This window comes from Poecilia reticulata, linkage group LG8 (genome assembly GCF_000633615.1).
Source record: "Poecilia reticulata strain Guanapo linkage group LG8, Guppy_female_1.0+MT, whole genome shotgun sequence".
NCBI lineage: Eukaryota > Metazoa > Chordata > Actinopteri > Cyprinodontiformes > Poeciliidae > Poecilia > Poecilia reticulata.
Window position 1 is genome coordinate 20,902,725 of NC_024338.1, and position 19,350 is coordinate 20,922,074.

The 19,350-nt window shown below is 41.8% G+C and overlaps 1 protein-coding gene and 1 long non-coding RNA gene across 3 annotated transcripts; one reads left to right on the forward strand and one right to left on the reverse strand.

Annotated features, from left to right (window-relative positions):
* Window positions 1-9: 9 nt before the first annotated feature.
* Window positions 10-18,587, reverse strand: atp2a1 (ATPase sarcoplasmic/endoplasmic reticulum Ca2+ transporting 1). 2 transcript variants are annotated; one of them, XM_017306169.1, is made up of 25 exons: window positions 18,232-18,349; window positions 17,604-17,621; window positions 17,056-17,138; window positions 11,954-12,058; window positions 10,648-10,786; window positions 9,625-9,705; window positions 9,447-9,532; window positions 8,325-8,480; window positions 8,056-8,197; window positions 7,060-7,226; window positions 6,888-6,976; window positions 6,703-6,805; window positions 6,464-6,595; window positions 5,890-6,015; window positions 5,511-5,729; window positions 5,313-5,424; window positions 4,994-5,217; window positions 4,686-4,906; window positions 3,525-3,727; window positions 3,332-3,417; window positions 3,086-3,219; window positions 2,044-2,161; window positions 1,753-1,870; window positions 1,503-1,548; window positions 10-324 (listed from the first exon to the last, which is right to left on the reverse strand). In XM_017306169.1, the coding sequence occupies exons 1-24, from the start codon at window positions 18,347-18,349 to the stop codon at window positions 1,544-1,546; spliced, it is 2,985 nt and encodes a 994-aa protein (XP_017161658.1). In that variant the 3' UTR covers window positions 10-324; window positions 1,503-1,543. The 2 variants fall into 2 exon arrangements, with proteins under 2 accessions (XP_017161658.1, XP_008414849.1); XM_008416627.1 differs by lacking the exon at window positions 1,503-1,548 and adding an exon at window positions 18,474-18,587 and having other exon boundaries at window positions 15-324; window positions 18,232-18,369.
* Window positions 14,695-17,572, forward strand: LOC103469115 (uncharacterized). The gene is made up of 3 exons (XR_534303.1): window positions 14,695-14,901; window positions 15,294-15,393; window positions 17,499-17,572. It is a non-coding gene; the product is annotated as an uncharacterized LOC103469115 (long non-coding RNA).
* Window positions 18,588-19,350: the final 763 nt, after the last annotated feature.

Below are 19,350 nucleotides of genomic sequence, written 5' to 3' on the forward strand. Positions count from 1 at the left end.
CAAATCCCGTTATCCTCAGTACACATCTTTATTCTTTAAGAATAAAATAAACAGAATAACTTTAAAATAGCGTAACTATATATTATTTTTTTGGAACATACACAGAAAGAAAAAAAACAATACTTTTGCAGCTTTTCGGTGTATTGTCAGATGCCTTTTGTGCCTCCTGTTGATTTCACACAACTCGACGTTTAGATCAAGTGACTCGGCGAGTTTTTCCATTCGTTTGCAGCATTGTGCTGTTTTTATCTCTCCATCCTCTGTTTTGCCGCAGCTCCCTCTGCTTCAGATGCTCACTCTTCCATGCTTCCTTTTAAACTTTTCCTGAATGAACAAAGCAAAGAAAATCTATTCTTACAAAAGTACAAAGGCTTTCCTTACGGGGTCTGACTGAATACTGCGCTGACGTCAGAAAAACGGGACTCGATGTCAGACTAGTAATTAGCTTTGCTCCATAAACGAGATGCGCCGCACCAAATAGACGACGTGTTGCTGATGTGAGGGGGGGTGTGTGTCTTCGTACGGACACACACAGTTTGTTGCTAAGTGTGTTGGAGCCAAGAAATAATCCAACAAACACCGAGGGGTTCCTACGCAGTTTGGGGACGTTTGGAAGTCGATTTCATTTTCCAGGTCTGGATAAATGTGGAGAGGAAAATAAAGAATGGATGCATATTTGTATTTCCTTTATCTAAAAGCTAGATAAACTTTTGTCCATAATCCATGCATCTCTTTATATTCAGCATTTCGGCCTATCTTTGGAGAGAATCTTACCAAAAACTCAACCTGCGTTCATTTGGTTACAGAGTTTCCTTCTGTCTCTGTTGTGGTTCTGTTTGGTACATTTAATAGCAGTCTTTTGTTCATTTGTAAATAAAAATGTAAAGTTTGGTTTAAATATTATATAAAAAGTAAAAAGTGTCTGCTTTCTGAACAGAGCAAATACATGAAATTAGAAACTATAAGGTCCCTCATTGAAAACAGTGAATGTGAAAGAAGTTTGTGTTCCCAGACTTTGGCACATTATCACACTCTTCAAGTGAGTCTGCCTGTTGGAAAAGAAACCTCTTGCTTTATTATCAGAAGCCTAAACTCTGTCTTGCAAAAGTGGAAAATCCATATGAAAGTAAAGATTCATCTTTACTTTTTTTAGTGCTTGCAAAAATTAAAACACAGCAAACAAAGCTTTGGGAAATAAATGAACCGGCATACTCCAGAAATGTTCTGACAAAACTCACCTTGAAGCAGCAGGATTAGTTTTAGTTACTGTAAAATAGGTCAAAAATGCACGAGCTGCTACATGTGCATGTCAGTGGTATTTTTATGACAAAGAAAGTGTTACTAGGATAACATTCTCTCACTTCAATCTCTACACACCAGATATCTAGAAAGTTTAGTAGACTTTTAAAAGCTTTACAAGAGATCCAGTCAACACTTGGGACACGGGCAGATCGTCGCACGGTGCAAAGAAAACGCTCGGCTTTGAGTCAGAAGGAGAATACCTTGTTTTGTTACAGGGGGATGAAGAGGGGGGGGACAGGGTTTAGACTGCATTGTCAGAAAAAAAGGAATGAGGAAGTGGAGCGTCCAGGAAGGGAAGAGGAAAATTAGACTTATCAGAGAAAACAGATTAGAGGAAAGAAGGTGGCAGGACATTAAAACTTTAATAAATAAAGGGGAGATGTTAAAGCTGCACCCTGATAAGACATTGAATAAAACAAAACTGTGGCAACAGTTGCCGAACCYGCTCACCTTCCAGATACGTTCGAGCCACAAACTTCAAAAGCTCGTCGAGAAGGATGACTGGGAAGGAAAGCTTCAGCACCATCAACCACTGCTCCACATTCAGATGAGTGAGCTTGAAGATCATCTGTGGATCAGCAGCGTGGAAAAAAACACTTCAGCGGTCGACCCAGAAAATTCAACACCGAAATGACGAGGGATGGTCAAGTTTCTCTTATTTCTCAGTTTACTGTGGCAGAGCACAAAAAAAAAAAAGAAAAGCCTTCCTAGTGTTACGGCTGAGCCGAGGAGGCGACTTACAGGCAGGGGGTCGACGTAGATGATCATGAAGTGGAGGGACATGGAGAGGCTCATGGCGCCCATCAGCCAGAGGTTGCTCCAGGGAGGCATCCGCACCAGAGACTGGTTCTCCGACAAGCTGGGTGGTTTTAGGAGGAGGCAAACGAGCAAACCTCAATGCGTTATTAGACCAACACAAATGAACAATGTTGACAAAAAATGAATATACACGATTTTCAGAAATCTTCAAAAATGCCAAAATCACTATCAAAACTGAATTGTGAGCTCTTCCTTTAAAACTCCAGGGAGAAATCAAGAAAACCGTAAGGTTAAATCTTTAATCGGCTTAGACATTCAATCCTAAATTACAAAATCCTTTTTCGAAAAATGATTTGAAGTAGACAGAAAACGACAGCTTTATCTGAATACTCTAAATTATTCATAAAGTTGCAATTCGATTGTGCAAGCACTGCTGCGAACTGAGTTTATTGTCTAAAAGAAAAAGAACGACTAAACCATTTACACAAAAACTGCTGAAATGGAAAGAAAGCTAAAATCCGATGACAACCATCAAACTCAAAATAATTCACCTCCCAATCTGTAATTCTTTGTGAGAGATTTAAAAGTCGACAGCAGCCCAGYTGTTGCAACTATTTAGGTGCTTGATTTGCATCAGGCGTGCCTGAGATGAAACTCTTATAAAGCAGAATGCTATTGTAAATCTTCCGTTGACTCGTGAAGTTATGACTGGTAGGCGGTGAAAACTCTTGACTGACTGCAGAAGACCAGCAGCAAGAGTTGATGGCAGCAGACATTTAGATTTTAGWGTCCACRGTACGGGCTAAGGCTAATTAGAAATAGTGCCTGGCTTTGCAGTTGATCATACGACGCTTGTCATGAAGGGCGTTGAATAACTCAACAGTAATCACTAAACGCTRCATTTTGTGTTCATTTCTAAAGAACATGTTCATGTTTGATTTGTTGATAGTAAGCTGTTGCTAGTTTGTGCAACCCTATTTGTATGTTTTCATGCTAAGCTTGTGGAAGTCATTGTGCGCCACACCTGTTCAGAGCGTTGCACATCTCGATGGTGACCAGCACAGACAGAGCCATCGTCATTGGCGGCGCAGACTCGAATACTTCACAGTGGATGCCATCRAAGTCCTCGTTTTCCTCACTGCATTGCATAAAGTGCGACTGGCGGGAAGATTTAAGATAAGTATCAGTCTTTCAAAGTTTGAATGTTCTCATAATGAAGTGCTTGTACTTTAAGGACTCGTTCAGTATAATGATTTTTTTCGTTGCKTACCAGCTGGTAGAAGGTGACCATTGGGCCCTCATCACAGTACAGGAACCACCAAGCTGCTGCAGCCACTGTTGCTGCACCAACATAACCTGGAAGAACAGGTGTCAAAACTGGGATTAATAAATAAAGAGTTTACTAGTTTAACCAAGCAAATTTTTTTTAGTGGCTGTAAGCCAATCTTTGTTCAACAATCTACCTCCTATGGCAAGATATCTGAAGAAGAGCCAGCCTGAGATAAGGGGCTCTTTRGGGGAGCGGGGGGCTTTGCCCATGATGTCCAAGTCAGGGGGATTGAAGCCCAGAGCAGTGGCTGGTAGACCATCAGTCACCAGGTTGACCCAAAGAAGCTGGACAGGGATCAGCGCCTCTGGCAGACCCAAGGCAGCGGTCAGGAAGATACTGAGAAAGGGAGAATTAAACAACTGTCTTAGTTATTTTCTCAATATTATAAAACGGAGACTTTCACAAGTYATTTGTTTAGTCTAAGTTGAGAATGATGCATTTTTGCATATTGAGCTCCAAATGGCTGAGATTATTAGCCTCTATGGGACACTTTACCACTACTCTACACATGGCCCCAAAATTTTAASTTTTAAAATAATGTAAAAGGAAGTGCTTTTATTTTTTTTAAGCCAGCAATGGATGTTTAATGGTATTTAGTTTATCAGCAAGAAAAAAAACCCATTGGAATCAGAGTCAAATCTTTAGAAAATTAGTTTAAGTCAGTTCTAGAGTTAAGTCTAAGACAAATTTAGAATTGCGAAAGTCTAATTCAGTCACATTTAGTGTTTAGAGTCTTTTCACTTTTATTCAGTCCAGTCTTTAGAGTGTGAGTTAAAAGTCAAGACGAGACAATTTGTACAAATAAACTACGTCTCGCAAGAGTCTCGCATTCGATTCCTCATCTCTGATGCAGTTAATATTGCTATCCATCCATCCATTTTCTTACACCCTTGTCCCTCAGTGGGGTCGGGAGGGTTGCTGGTGCCCATCTCCAGCTAACGTACTGGGCGAGAGGCGGGGTCACCCTGGACAGGTCGCCAGTCTGTCGCAGGGCAACACAGAGACACACAGGACACACAACCATGCACACACACACTCACACCTAGGGGCAATTTGGAGAGGCCAATTAACCTGACAGTCATGTTTTTGGACTGTGGGAGGAAACCGGGTACCCGGAGAAAACCCACGCACGCACAGGGAGAACATGCAAACTCCATGCAGAAAGACCCCAGGCCGGGAATCGAACCCAGAACCTTCTTGCTGCAAGGCAACAGCTCTACCAACTGCGCCACTGTGCAGCCCAGTTAATATTGCTATAATTCAAAATAAAAATAAAACAAAACTATGTGCTCACCAGACGACCTCGCCAACATTGGAGGAGATGAGGTAGCGGATAAACTGCTTCATGTTGTTGTAAATGGCTCTGCCCTCCTCAACAGCAGACACAATRGAAGAGAAGTTGTCGTCGGCCAGGACCATCTCAGAGGCAGACTTGGCAACGGCAGTGCCAGAGCCCATGGCGATGCCAATCTCCGCCTTCTTCAAGGCGGGAGCATCGTTCACTCCGTCACCGGTCTTGGTGAAGAGAAGGAAGGGRGAAGAGTTAGTTTGGCCAGATTTACCTGATCTGCTTTATCAGAATGGAAGCATATTTCTCCTAACCATGGCTGTAATCTCATCAAAGCCCTGCAGGAATTCAACAATCTTGGACTTGTGGGATGGCTCCACTCTGGCAAAGCAGCAAGCCTTTCGGACYGCTTTCTTCTGATCGTAYGGACTGAGGTCATCAAACTCACGGCCTGTGAAGGCCTTACCAGTGACGTCCTCCTCCTCAGAGAAGATGCCAATGCGTCTGCAGATTGCCACGGCCGTACCCTTATTGTCACCTGAAAGAGAAGAGTAGTAATGAGAGTTTCGTCATCTCTTACCAATCTTTGCTCAAGTCKCTTCTCGAATAGATTGGTCTGCTGCTCAGACTGACCAGTGATCATGATGACACGGATGCCAGCAGCCTTGCACAGCTCAATGGAGCTCATGACCTCTTTGCGAGGAGGGTCAAGCATGCCAACACAGCCAACGAAGGTCAAGTCAGTCTAGAGAAAAGGAAGGAAAACATGATCCACTGCATTCTGCCATGACRGATATGTTTCTGTAGTTCCTTTTTGTTCAGACGATCCACCTCGTAGTCTGCAAACTTCGTKGAGTCCTCCAGGTTCATCTCTTCCTTYCTCAGTGGCGAGTCGCAGGTAGCGAGCGCCAAACAGCGGAGGGTATCGCGTCCGGTTCCCCACTCTTTGATGACTGACATGATCTGGTCTTTGACTGGACCAGTCAGCGGTACGCGGTTGGTGCCCACGCGAACATAAGCACAGCGATCAATCACACCTTCTGGAGCACCCTGACGATGACATAGAGACACAGTCTTTAGGTTTACGTTAYGCCAATAATCTTAAAACTCTTTTGTAAGCAATCTCCATATATTACTGAGATATTTTRATTTCTGTAGATCCAAATTCTTGTTTTAGGTGTCACAGTTGCATAGAGGTGCCATCACTCACTTTGACAAACATCTTGTTCCCCACGGGAGCTTTGGCGGATTTTGCGGGTGAGCAGTACACTGACATGGACTTCCTGTCTCTGGAGAACTCCAGGGTGAATTCCTTCCTCATCAGCTGCTTGATGACCTGATTGGAAGTGGACAGACAAATGGAAATACAAATGAAGGTTACCTCTAAAAGATTAAAGATCAGGACAGTTTTAATTAGCTAAGCTGCTATCTGTCCATGAAAAMGTTTCCGCTGCWKCTCAGCAGCTGCTTTTGTGTGTTTGCGTCTTGGTGCTGAGAAGGATTTCATTGTAAATTAATTAACTTTTGGCAGGATTTTTGCTGACTAATCCCTGCTGTATTGAGAGTTTGAAACTGATGACCAAAGCAGGTTCTCACTAGAGACAACGCAAAGCGTTACTTCAAATATCAACAGACAAAATAAGAATCCAGGGCTTTAATGTGCATAAAATGCAACTGTGAAGAACCTCTTTGTTAGGCATTCTCTAAATTTAATTTTACTTATTGGAAAATGTTGATAATGTTGCAACTTACTGCAGCCTGAATGAGAGCTGTCATGGACTTACCGAACAGCAAGCGTTTGCCCTCTCGACCTTTGACAGACCGCGCACTTCGGTGTTGAACACGTTCATCTTCTCCACCAAACAGCACAGGGCGGTCTCTGTGGCCTCGCCTACTTTCTCATAAATGCCCTTGGACTGCACCGTGGAGCGAGGGAAGGAATCAGAGTCAAAGCATTTTCACTTTTTCTTGCAGCACGTAAACATYGGTGCAATGTATYYGTAGTTGCAAATGCTCCACTGACCTCGTTGTAGTCCAGAGATGAGTCRTTGCACAGGGCACAGATGGTTGCCAGCTCGACTAGTCCGTCATACTGTCCGCATTTCACAAGTGCGTTGTTCTTCGTGCTGGAGAAAAAGGTGGAACAAATTGTTTTCCAGCGCAACTGTGGTCCAAGATTGTGAATCTCTCATTTAGTCTTTCACTTACACTTCTCCTTCAGGGGTGTACTTTGAGCCGGAAATGTCAAACTGTCCAAGGGTAACGCTGTCACCTTCAACTTTATCGATGACGAACATCTGCAATGAAAAAGGTTTAAAACACGTCCTGCACATTTAAAAATTATGAAAATAAAACTCTGTGTTGGTGGACATGAACCGACCTTGGTGACACACATYTGGTTGGTTGTGAGCGTGCCTGTCTTGTCGGAGCAGATGACCGAGGTGCAGCCCAGAGTCTCCACAGAGGGAAGGCTTCTGACGATGGCGTTCTTCTTGGCCATACGACGCGTTCCCAACGCCAGACAAGTGGTGATGACAGCCGGCAGTCCTGTGATGGGAATGAGGGCACAGAATCTATCAGACACTAAAAAATGGTTTATTGACAGAGGGTACATGAAGACAAAGAACTGATGTTAAGAAATCTCTCTTCAGTTTCAACCACATGACTGACTGTAGTGCCATTTTAACATCGATCAGAATTGTGAAGGTGTAGAAAAGTAAAACATGGTTTTTGAACATACATTTCACTCACCTCCTCTATGTCAGTACATTGTAGGACCACCTTCATAGCTAAACTTTTAGGTTTGTGAATGATTTTTGAAGTCTTGTCTCAGATTCTTCTCRACTTTGACTAGGCCATCCAATGTATTAACATCATCAAGCACTGGATGTATGTTTATGGTTGTTTTTATGYTGAAAAGTGATCTGCTGCCCTAGTTTCAGGTTTTYCCAGTCTTTAACAAGTTTTCTCCCAAGAGGGACTTTGATTTAACTCCATTCACCTTCCCATCAAATGACATATCCATGCTGAACACAAACATCACCACAGCATACTGGAGCTACCACCATGTTTTCCTACTTTGATGGTGTATTCTGGGTTATTTGCAGTTTTAGAAGACCTATCTTTACTAACTGGGTGACTTCTGAAGGCCCTGATTATTTTTTGTAGGGATTGCAGACTAAACGGGGAAAACATTTGCACGTTAAAACTATGAACTACTTGGAGGTGGCATTAAAAAAAGCAGACCAGGCAAATCCGGTGGCTCACCAAAAAACTCAGCTCTCTCTTTCATTTAAGTCAAGATTCTGGCACCGTACAACCAGCAGTTAAATAACCCTCTGGCTGAGTGAAACTGAGGCTAATCTCTGGGGTTTACCTTCRGGAATGGCAGCCACAGCCAAAGCCACAGCAATCTTGAAATAGTAGATGGCACCACGGATCCAGGATCCCCCATGGACGGGGTCATTGAAATGACCAATGTTGATWATCCACACGGCCACACAAATGAGGGAGATGACCTGAAGGGAGAGGCAAGCAAAGGACACGGCAGGAGATTTAAGTCAAAGCATAATATTTTGAAATAATATTGAAAAGGCCAGCAACAAGTGCAGGATACATCAGATCATGTTCGCCAGTCTTACCCACCTTGGAGAGCTGCTCTCCAAACTCATCCAGTTTCTGTTGCAGAGGCGTCCTCTCCTGCTCGGTGGCCGCCATCTGGTCACGAATCTTACCGATCTCAGTGGAGACACCAGTGGCAACTGCGATGCCAGTGGCCTTCCCGGCAGCGATGTTGGTGCCCTGCAGGAGTTGCAGACAAGTTTAGAAGCTGCATTATCTTAGCAGTTGTCAGATTATTTCAGGTCATTTAGAGTTTTATTAAGTTTTTAGGTGTTTTCTTTTAACCTGGTGTTCAGTGGAGGAACCAAAAACAACAGCACGATTGTACTACCGTAACGCTGCTTTCCCTGAAAAGTTGGCAGGAAAATATCTTCAACAAATAGCAATTAGGGAATAGTAGTGAAAACTGACAATAAATGAACATGGAGTGATAAAGAGTCAGTATAAGTCTGTCTACTAAATGCATTGATTTTCACTACTATGGTTTCAAACAATTGCCACCGTCTTCAATAGTTATTAGGTAGAGCAAGGAGTGTAACATGAGGGGGTAACTAAAAAGAAAATATGAAGCTACGTTATCAGATCTTAAAGAAATGCAAACTGCACTACATTTGTTGAGACGTGAAGTGAAGATGATTAAAAAGCCTAAAAGGTTCCCGTTTTATTGCTGTAACAAAATACCAYAATGAAAAACGTGTTAAATAACAGGGCAAAACATATTAAGAAATGATTTTTTTTTTTTATGTTTTTATTTTTAGTTTTATAAAGTAGTATGCCATCACTACTGGCACCCAACTAATTGCTATAAAGTGAATTAAAAGAAACCATTTTTTAAATTCATGATCTGCTTTCAAAAGTTGATCAGAATGTGAACTTTGAACCCATCATCGTGACTTCCTGTTTCCTTGAGGGACACATATGACTTGGGCCCATTCTTCAAAATGGGAAAAATCTGAGACCTCCTGGTCGCCTCGTTAGATTGGGTAGTATGAGCATCATCTTCAGTCAGTGGTGTCACACTGGCAAAATATGGTTGGGTTTTCTAAAAGATGGTATTGATTTGAATGATTTGTAAAACACTAGCTGGGGTTGTAAAATGTGGCGAAWGYTGTGTACATCTCTAGGGAGGGTAAAGAAGAGACTTACAGAGAACAGCATGTTCTTCTTGTCCTGGTTCACAGCCCGGGGGTCCGGAACAGCCTCMGTGTGCTTTATCACGCTCACAGACTCTCCTGAAGCACAAYRACAAGTCARAGAGYGATCAGTGAAGACATCAGAAGCAAGTTTTTTTTCTTTTGTCGTCTATTTTTGATGAYGGGCATACCAGTGAGGATGGACTGGTCCACACGCAGAGTGGTGGACTTGATGGAGATGATCCTGATGTCTGCTGGAACTTTGTCACCAACTATCGTCCGCACARTCGACAACAGGCAAAGACAGGAAGGCAAAACACTTGGTTTACGTTAAAACGTATGGGCCGGTTAGATAACGTTGGGCTCCTTTTAATTTGCTCGATTGGCTGTGGAGATTTGCAGCGCAAAGCTCGGTAACAATCTGACAGCAGCATGCAGGATGAAGGGGGGCAGGGGTGATTGACTGGTCTTAGCACTTTGGATGAATAGTGTTGTTGTTGAAAACCGATACCACTGTGAGAGTCAGAGGGAGAGCGAGACCTTGGGGAGATCATGACAGGAAAAGAACAGGTGGACGGGGAGAGACAGAGGACTGGGTCAATATCAAGTGCTTTCATAGTCGAGCTTCTCCACCCCTTTTTCTTTGTGCTTACCTTAAAAGGAGGGTGTAATTTCTTTATAGATGGAACCACCGGCTAAAAGCTAAGCAGCAACGTTTAAGAGGTTTGCAGCTTAACAAAGAGCCTTGTTCTGATTGCTCAAATCAAATGGCCTGATCTGTACTGGAACTGAAAAACTCATTTCATGCAAGTCCAAGAAGAGTCACTGCGATTTATTATGTTTTTTTTGTACAAATGTCTGACAACGTCCAATTTTTTTATGCGTATGAGTATTTTTGCCCCAAGAACAAACCAAAATTTTCACAACAAGCTACACAAGAATGACATGTACATTGGCCTTTTTTTCTTTTGATGAGATTTACCATTTCTTATAAACTTTTTTCTGAACAAAACTAGCATCTACTGRCAACAGAGTGAGTCTCAGATACCCTTGTTTGAACTTCACAATAAAAAATAAATCAACTTTCAGAAAAAGACAAAGAAAATGCAGCTCATCTGGACGACAGCTGCTCCTGCACTAGAAGTTGTTTCTGTTGACATCTGTTAGCAGGGTCACAGCAACACGGCATTGTTTTTAATAAACGTAGGACTTACCAGAAACCTCCACCACATCCCCAGGAACTATCTCCCTGGCCTTGATCCTCTGCACACTCTTCCTGTCAGCCCTGTAAACTTTTCCCATCTCAGGTTCGTACTCCTTCAGCGCCTCGATGGCGCTCTCTGCATTCCGCTCCTGAAGCAGAAATTCACATTAATTACAACAGCGACTTCCTTCGTCAGCCACTTGTCCAGTCATATAGAAAACGGACGAATATGCAGTGTAAAGTTTATTGGGACGTGTATTTCTTTGAGAGTTTAACACATAAGTGTATTGTTGTGTGAAAGTGGAAAGACACTTTCACACAGTTCATTTTAAATAAAACCTAAAAAAGTTGTGCAACCTGGTGCAATTGGTTCCTCTGTATCTCACTGTGCGGATGATGTACTCGGGTTGATGCGCAGATGTTGAATAACATTTATATTGAGATTGAATTACACATATCTGGACTTTAGGAAGTGATCAGACGTCTTCTGGAGAGTGGGCTGCACTGGAGTTTATTTCGCATTGCACACTTCTTTCCAGATATGTATTTTTTGGAAAAACGATTAAGAAGCATGCAAAATGTATATTTCGCTTCCAAATAACGAGCTAACCTGTGTTGGCGCGTCACATGAAATCCCTGTAGCCATACGTTTAAGTTTAACACTAAACTGAAGTGGAATCTGAAGCACATTTTGTTTGACGTCCAGCGTACTGCGGAGAAGAGCAGTGAACACTGCATCAGCCTGTGATTGAACAGACTGGGCTGATGTTCGGCTCAGTCTGTGGTTTTCTTCCAAGGCTACCCCCAACCGCCTCAACGTGTAAAGCTCAACTTATGCCAGCTGTCTTCCCTCTCCATACCCTCCATGTGTGAACCCTTGTGCATAGTTTCCAAATGACTGATGCAGGGTTGTAATGCACTCCCACTAAACCAAATGCCCACTTCAAACCTGTATTGTTACTATGAACTGAGGAAAAAACAACATCTGTTTAGACCTTCCAAGCAKCTGGGGCTGCAGGTCATCACCCTGTTGTTCTGACCTTCAGCCTCTTGACCTCTTGCTGAYGTCACACCTCTCTTTCTGGCTTCCCTTGAACTCTTTGGTAGAGCAGTGCGATGTCCGTAAAGGACACAAGGCCGGAACGGGTCGACAATGTGTGTGATTTATTGTGCGTGACTGTTGCTAAGTTTGAGAGTCTATTTAGGTGTGTGTGAAACACAGTGTGCAGGGGAAGCCACGTGCCCTTCATCCTCCAGACTGTGATTATCTCACTGTGTGTGTGTTTGTGTTTGTGTGTGCGCGCTCTCCGACTGACCTGCCACACCCCTACGATGGCATTGGCAATGAGGATGAGGAGGATGACRAAAGGCTCGACGAAGGCAGTGACTGTTTCTTCACCTTCCTCAAACCAAGCCAGCACCTGTGTCACGCAGATGCAAAGGGTTAGTGCATGTTAGAATATTAGGTTTAAAAAAATGACTCCATATCATTTTAAATTCTGCTATTCTGAAAGCAACAAATCTCAGGGACAGATTAGATATTAACAGTTAAAATACAGTATTTGACATTTTAGATGAAAAATAATCAACCTGAATGATTGATCTTAAATTTATGTACTTTAAGTTCGATCTCTACTGTTTCTGTATCAATATGTAGAAAAATATWCAGTTCTCTTCAATGATGYATTGCAAAATTGAGCTGACTCTGGTGGAAAAAGGTTAAAGTTAAATTAAAACCTCATGTTCATTCATTGCCACCATTTTCAAAGTTGTGTCAAAAACTCAAATGGGAGCATAATCTCACACTTTGACTTAAACTCATTCCAAACACAAACGTCAAGTCTTGAGTTTTGACTTTACTGTGCTTTGAAATTTCTAAAAAATATGGAGAAAAAAAAAAAAACGCACACAAGCCAAAAAAAATTCAACCCTTTTTGTTTTCACAAATTCTACTTTATATTCAGATGACTAAATTAAAAACGGGAAGTAGCACTTTAGCTTCAAACCAATAGTAAGTACAGCTGTCGATGCTAAACTTGCTAATGTTAGCGGCTAATAATTAGCCATTCATGCTTTTGTCACAAAGTTTACAGTTTCCCAAAATTGTCATATTTTACCTGTTATTCTGTAGTCTTTTATTTTAAGATAATCTATATCCAGTGTTGAATGTTCAAGTTATGTTTTGAGCAGGCCCTTTGATTTTATGCTTTTCTAATCCTAAGGTGGTTCTGATGTTAATAGTAGTGTTTTATCTACTTCATTTGTGTTTTTACAAATGATAGTTTAGATTTTAACATACAAATAAACAGACACATTTAAAACTGTGAAGTAGGATTTTAGCTTAGCGCAGCTAGGAAGATGCAGAAGCAGATGCTAACTTTATTGTTGTTAGTGGTAACARTTAGCTAGCTGGAGTTTTCTCATAGATCTTTTAAATAGTTTGTTTCTTGTCTTCCTCTTTTTCACCATTTCTTCTTCAACCAAATACATGGACACAAAAAATTATTGAAAATGAGAGCAAGTCCTTTTATAAGCAAGTACTGTTGGCTTACCCAATGACACAATATAGCCTATAGCTAAGACATATTATTTATACATAAGAGAACAAAGCGTAGTGCCTTTGGAGTCAAAATTTACTTGAATAAGAAATACAATTTTAATATTGCAGCGTCTCGAAACACAAGATCTATYACTATCATGCACTGCTGACATTTAGCCTAAATCCTACAATTTGGAGTTCTGTTGTTTATTTCGGCTTTCTTATTTTGATGTTGAAACAAACCATCAGTGCTACAGAGTGTGTGTAATGTCACTGATTCTTTTAAAGTGACATGACACTTTAATGTCAAGTGTAAAGTAAAGTGTAGTAAGCCTTTCACACAATAATTTGGATACACATCAGTTTGTATATCTGGAAGATACAAGGATTTCCAGAGAAAGTCTAAAACTGATGATTATAAAAATTACAGGTCAAAAGTTACTACACTTTTGACCTGTTGTAGAAAGCCTAATATTKGGCAAGAAACCCAATGTGACATGTCTTGCTGTTAACTAATGGACTATACCTGTTTATAATAGCTTGTAAACTGTATGAGGCTGCAGATTTTAAAAGCGATTATAGCGCAACCTTATTGTAAAGTGGTACTTGTAGTTTTGCTAACTGAGCAAAGGCAGTAATTTATCTCAGTAAAGAACCTTTGGTGGATCAAATGATAGTTGTCTCTTATGTCATCCAATGTGTGAAATGTCTCGCCACAAGAACCACGTGACTCATTTTGTAATGTATAGCTTAACACGTGGCCGTCCCTCTGTGAGCGGGACACCCACCTTACAAAGGCAGGCCTGTTTCGGAAAGGCTCCATGTTGACATTGACACAGATTAGTTGCAGGCCAGCGGAGCACGGGCCGAACCTTGACGATAAYGCTCAGTTTTTCCCTCCGCATCCTAATTTGCCTCGTTTCCACTYGCTGTMCCTCCTTCCTCTCCCATCTTTTCTCACCTCTCTTATTTGAAAATAGCCCCTTATTGCTCCCTCCCTGCAGTCTGTCTTCACGGCGCTTCTCTTCAAACACACAATGGATCTCCAGAGCGCGCGTCAGCGCCTGTCAGCACGTTGCAGTGACATAACATTCCTGTGTGTATGAATAGGATGAGCATGTATCTGCAGTATTTAGTGTTCTCTTTTTTAGAAACTGTATATGACTCTCAATCAATTGCTATCATTTGTCATCGTACCAAACAATGCCATTGTGCAACCCAATCCCCAGCCACCCCTCCTTCTGCGCCCTCCTCTCTGTCTGTTCGTCTCTCCTGCTGCAAGCCATCCCTCGTTCCGACCATCCTTGACCTTTGTCCAAGGATACTGTTTCTCGTCCTGGCTTGAGACTTTCTTAAAATAAAGCCTGTGCCATGCAAATGTACTAGAACACACTGCCACTCACTTTCTGTCTTCCTCTTTATCTTGCTCTCTCTCGCTCTCTCTCTTTTTGTTTTTTTTTTTTTTGTTCCACACACAGCCGTCAGGCCTTCTAGGGCCACAGCGACAGCTGTAAGGGAGGCCGGAGGGCAGAGACTGAGGATTAAGACAATGTGTGCAACGCGCTGTCCTTAATAAAACCATAGCAGAGAGAGCAGCAGCAGAGAGGGAGAGAGGGATTCCTTGTGTAAATGAGAGTGTATCCAAAAGTAATTTAATATCTCGGTGATGTACATGCTGTATTTGGCCGCCTGAGTGTGTGTTTGTCTTCACCACAGAGATAACAGGTGAGAGCTGAGTGCTCAGAACTGCACCTCGGTTTTATAATTAGTTTTCATCACCRTGTTTTATAAGGTGTKATCCATCTCAAAGATTTGTTTGAGTAAYCTACTAAGATTAATCATGCGTCTTTGCAGCGGAAATCAGATATTTACACACACTATGWAGAAAACGTTCCTTTTATTGTCGCTGTCTCGAGTAGTCGCACTGCTCTTGCTTTAGGTCTGTTAGGATTTACTGAGTGCCCGAATAATGATACTTAACTTTKAATTATTTCTTCATCGTATAAAGTTTTCATATATCAAGATTGCAGTTCTTTTGAACAATTAGAGAAGGGTTATATAAGCTGCTGCTCAATGTCTGTTTACAACATTTGAGTGAACTGGAGATCTGTTTAAAGGTAAAACCTCAGATGCGCCGCTTCCTTGAGTGACATCATGGGAAAATCAAAGAACTCAGGCAAGATGTCAAGATGAGAATTGTGGAGCTGGATGAAGCTGGTATGTTTAGTAAAATTAGTAWTGTAGCTGCTTTGAGTGTAAAGTTACTCAGATAATTTAGTGTCTGGCTACAAAGATTATTGGTGGCCATATTTAGAGGAAATAAGGAAAACCATGTAGACCTGAGAACTCCTTCCCCATTGTGAAGTGCAGGGGAAGCAGGATTACATTGTTAGCATATTCTTATGCAGGAGAGACTGGTGCACTTTGTAAAATATATGACATTATAAGTGAGGAACATAATGCAGATAGATGTATGCAACATCTTAAGAAGTTAAAGCTGGGGAAAAACGGATACAGTTCAAATATTTAAAATGTTGTTTAAAGACACTGATGCTAATGTTTTAGTCCTTAAAAGAAATTTGTGGGCAGAGCTGAAAAGGAAGGTGATTTACAAACCTCCCCCAGTTACCACAGCTGTGTTAGGAGGATTGAGCCAAAGTTACAGCAAACAACTGAGACAAGCTTGAGGAAGGACGATCAAAACCCACGACCCATGTCATACAAATTACAACAAAATTCCACCTAATACTGTGACAGCCTTTGTAAATCTTCAAAGTCAAAATCTCTTTTAGCAAACAGAGGAAATTTTTTTAAAGCCTAAAATTAGTAAGGCTCCTTCAGGACAAGTTGTTTGGTCCAAAAGTTGCCAAATAGAGACGTCCTGATCGGAGCCTGAAGAGTCTAGAAAACATGTTTAAGAAATCGGTAAGTTCCTCACTGAACTCAACACCTGATATMAGCGAGCTGCACCCCAATCCAGTAACATCTCCATTTTTAATAAGGTCAAGCACATTATGAAAAAAAATATTCCTACAGACTGTGCTATGTTTATTAAAAAAAATAAATTAAATGAACAAGCCTTAAAACCCTTTACCCCTTAGTGCATGCCCAACAATCAGTCTATCGTCATTACACATACATCTTGCAGGATACTACTAAACAYGGCACTGCTTGGCTATTTGGTTTATCCAACAAATTAAAGTTTTCCTCACATTACAATAACTTTTACAGTGAAAAAGCAACTGCACTGACTGCTGCAGCTGTGTAACTCACACATACATCTGTAATAAGTTCATAATTATAATTTTCAGACATTGTTTGCATCCTGATTTACGTCTGGATTCTGCCGGTGCTGAATTATGACACACATCTCACATCAATAACATAAAARTCAGATTAAATGCAACATGACTGTTCTGACCACAAATGCTTTGGAAACAATTGGATGCAAATCCAGTTTAGTACCACATAAGATAGTGGCACAAATCAGTTTTTTTTTTTTTTTTTGGGCGGGTGAAAAGATCAGAATTGGGACATTTAGACTGTCATGCATTTTCCTGTGGTGTAAATGTAACCAAAGCTAACGCTAGCTTGGCACAGAGTAAGCCTGCGGGATACAGTGTATGCTGCTGGCAAAAAAGAAAGGAGCTAAACTAAATAAGTCAAACAAATGGATGAAGCTCAATGATTTTTCATGAAACATTTGGAGATCTTAGGTATGTTTTAAACTTTGCATTAATCTCCTCCTCCGTTATAAAAAGCCTTGGGTTTGACACGATATTAAGAGTGACGCTACCGCCCAAATGAAAACAAACKGATACAGATGCATCATGGGATGTCAGCAAAAAAAACAACAACAAAAAACATGTAAGAACTCACAAAGGAGATGCATGCAGCCAGAAGGAGGATTCTGACCAACAGGTCCTCAAACTGCTCCACCACCAACTCCCAGATACTCTTTCCTGATAAACAAAAAACACACTGATTTTAATATGCACTGGTACAGACTGTGTTCATGTGCTTAAACTATACCAATTAGGGTGCTTGCACATGCAAAACCGATGAGGGAATACACTTTAAGAAGGCCATGTAAAGCTGCACAGCCTTGTTTAAAAGTCATATCCGTCTATCAGCGCTTGCTTATGTTAAGCGCAGCAAATATGCGATCCGTGCACCCAGCAGGGGACATCTCCTGCAACAATGTGTGGTAATGGCGTATTATTAGCWGTGTGGGGACGCGCCACGTCTGCGGCACAATGAAGAGCAGCGAGAAGCCAAGAGATAGGTGTTAAGCAAAATGACCACATTAGCTGTCATCACAGGAMGTGAGCGGGACAGGTGGCTTCACGGCGAGGGATGCGCTTTGATGGACAGAGCATGCGATCCAGACACGGATGAGAGAGTAAGAGGTKTGTAGGTGGACTCACCCTCCTCTGCTGGCAGCTCTGCAGGTAAGAACAGAACAGAAAATATGAATGAAAGCCGTGCATTTATTGTCTCCACAGATTCAGAGGGATTAAATGGCAGCGAGAGGATGTTCTACACAGATACACAGATGCTCAGCTCAACAATTGACTTCCTTTAATCGTGCACGCACGTGCAGCTAAAATGTTCTTTGGTGGAAAATTTTGGTTTTGAATTCAGAATGAGTTTCTCGGCGTCTGCAGAGACGGATCTGAAAACGGTGTAAACTTGACTGACACAATTTCATGGCATTCCCAACAGTTTACAGCCAGTAATCGAGCTGAGAAACGTGACACCAAAACGGGCCTGCTCCATCAACGTAACCACCCAGCGTTTGTCACATACACACATACACACACACACACACACACACACAGCTGGTGTATTTGTCAGTCCTTAAACACTTCTCCGTCTTCCTCTGTTTTTTCATCCCTCCATCTCTGCTCGTGTGATGCTCATCCACCACGACAAATCATCCTCCATGACAAATATTTGAAAGATATTGAATAAATGATAAAAATAAAAAAAATAAAAAAATCTCATCATTCACTGCCTCTTTGTCCCGGCCTCCTGTTTCTTTCTCTCCCTCACCGTTGAAGCCATACTTCTCCAGGTTCTTCTTCACCTGCTCGGGCGGCAGGCCCGTCTCTTCTGTGACTCCAAAGTAGGCCAGAACGTCGGCCGACTCTTTGATGTGCGCGTTCTCCATCCTTGGCAGAAACAGAGAGGCTTCGGGAGAAAAACAGAAACACTCACATCAACCCGACTGGCTCAACTGGGAGACGACTRAGGAAAAAAAAATAAAAATAATGATAAAAAGTTGATTCACCCACCACTTTCTTGAGTGTGGGACTGGGATTATCAACCGGAGACCCCCCCCTGTGCTGCTCTCTCTCTCTCTGGGCTGTTCCTCTCCTCCCGGACTGACAGAAAGTGCAACCTGGCAAACTTTCTTAAAAAGTTTTATACAGATGAAAAACTGGCCCCATNTTACAAGGGGTCAGATTAGAGTAACACATTGATGACACCATTGTTTGACATTTTTGCTCAAGCTATTTACGGATGTTTCAAGTTTCCGATTTGTGTCCMCCCCAATGATAAACTTGTTCCTACGCCCTTGGACGCCGCTCAGTTTGTTAACGTGGGTCAGCTGAGCTTCTCTCTTAAACTCATGTTTTTGACTTTATTTGCTCTTCTTTTCTCATCATCTTCGATCAGATCCAGATGTTGCCACGCAGGCCCAAAGCATGACACTACCACCACCGTGTTGGACAAACTATTTGATGATCAAAATTTATACTTTATACTTCCACATTCACATATGTAAACACTCATTCATTCAGAACTTTTACAGTCTTTGTGGGAATGACTCCATGACACCCTAATGAAGGCTGTTTTTTATTTTTTTATTTAAAGTTTGCTTTTCTGACTGCTCCTCTAATATTCCACTGTGCTTCTGGATTTTGGCCCAATCTGTAGTAAACATCAGACAGCTGGTGGTGTTCTTGTTGGAGAGCACTGGGTTTTTCTCCTTCCAGCCAAGTCATAAACACCAGTGTATTTCAGTAGTCTCTCCACGGTGTACTTACTTGACCATAAACACCTTTGTCTGCTCCACACTTCCATCAGATGTGGTGTAAACACAAACCTTTTGGCAGCTCTTAGTTCTGATCTACAAACCACAAAAACTGACGCTGCAGCGTCCRTTTT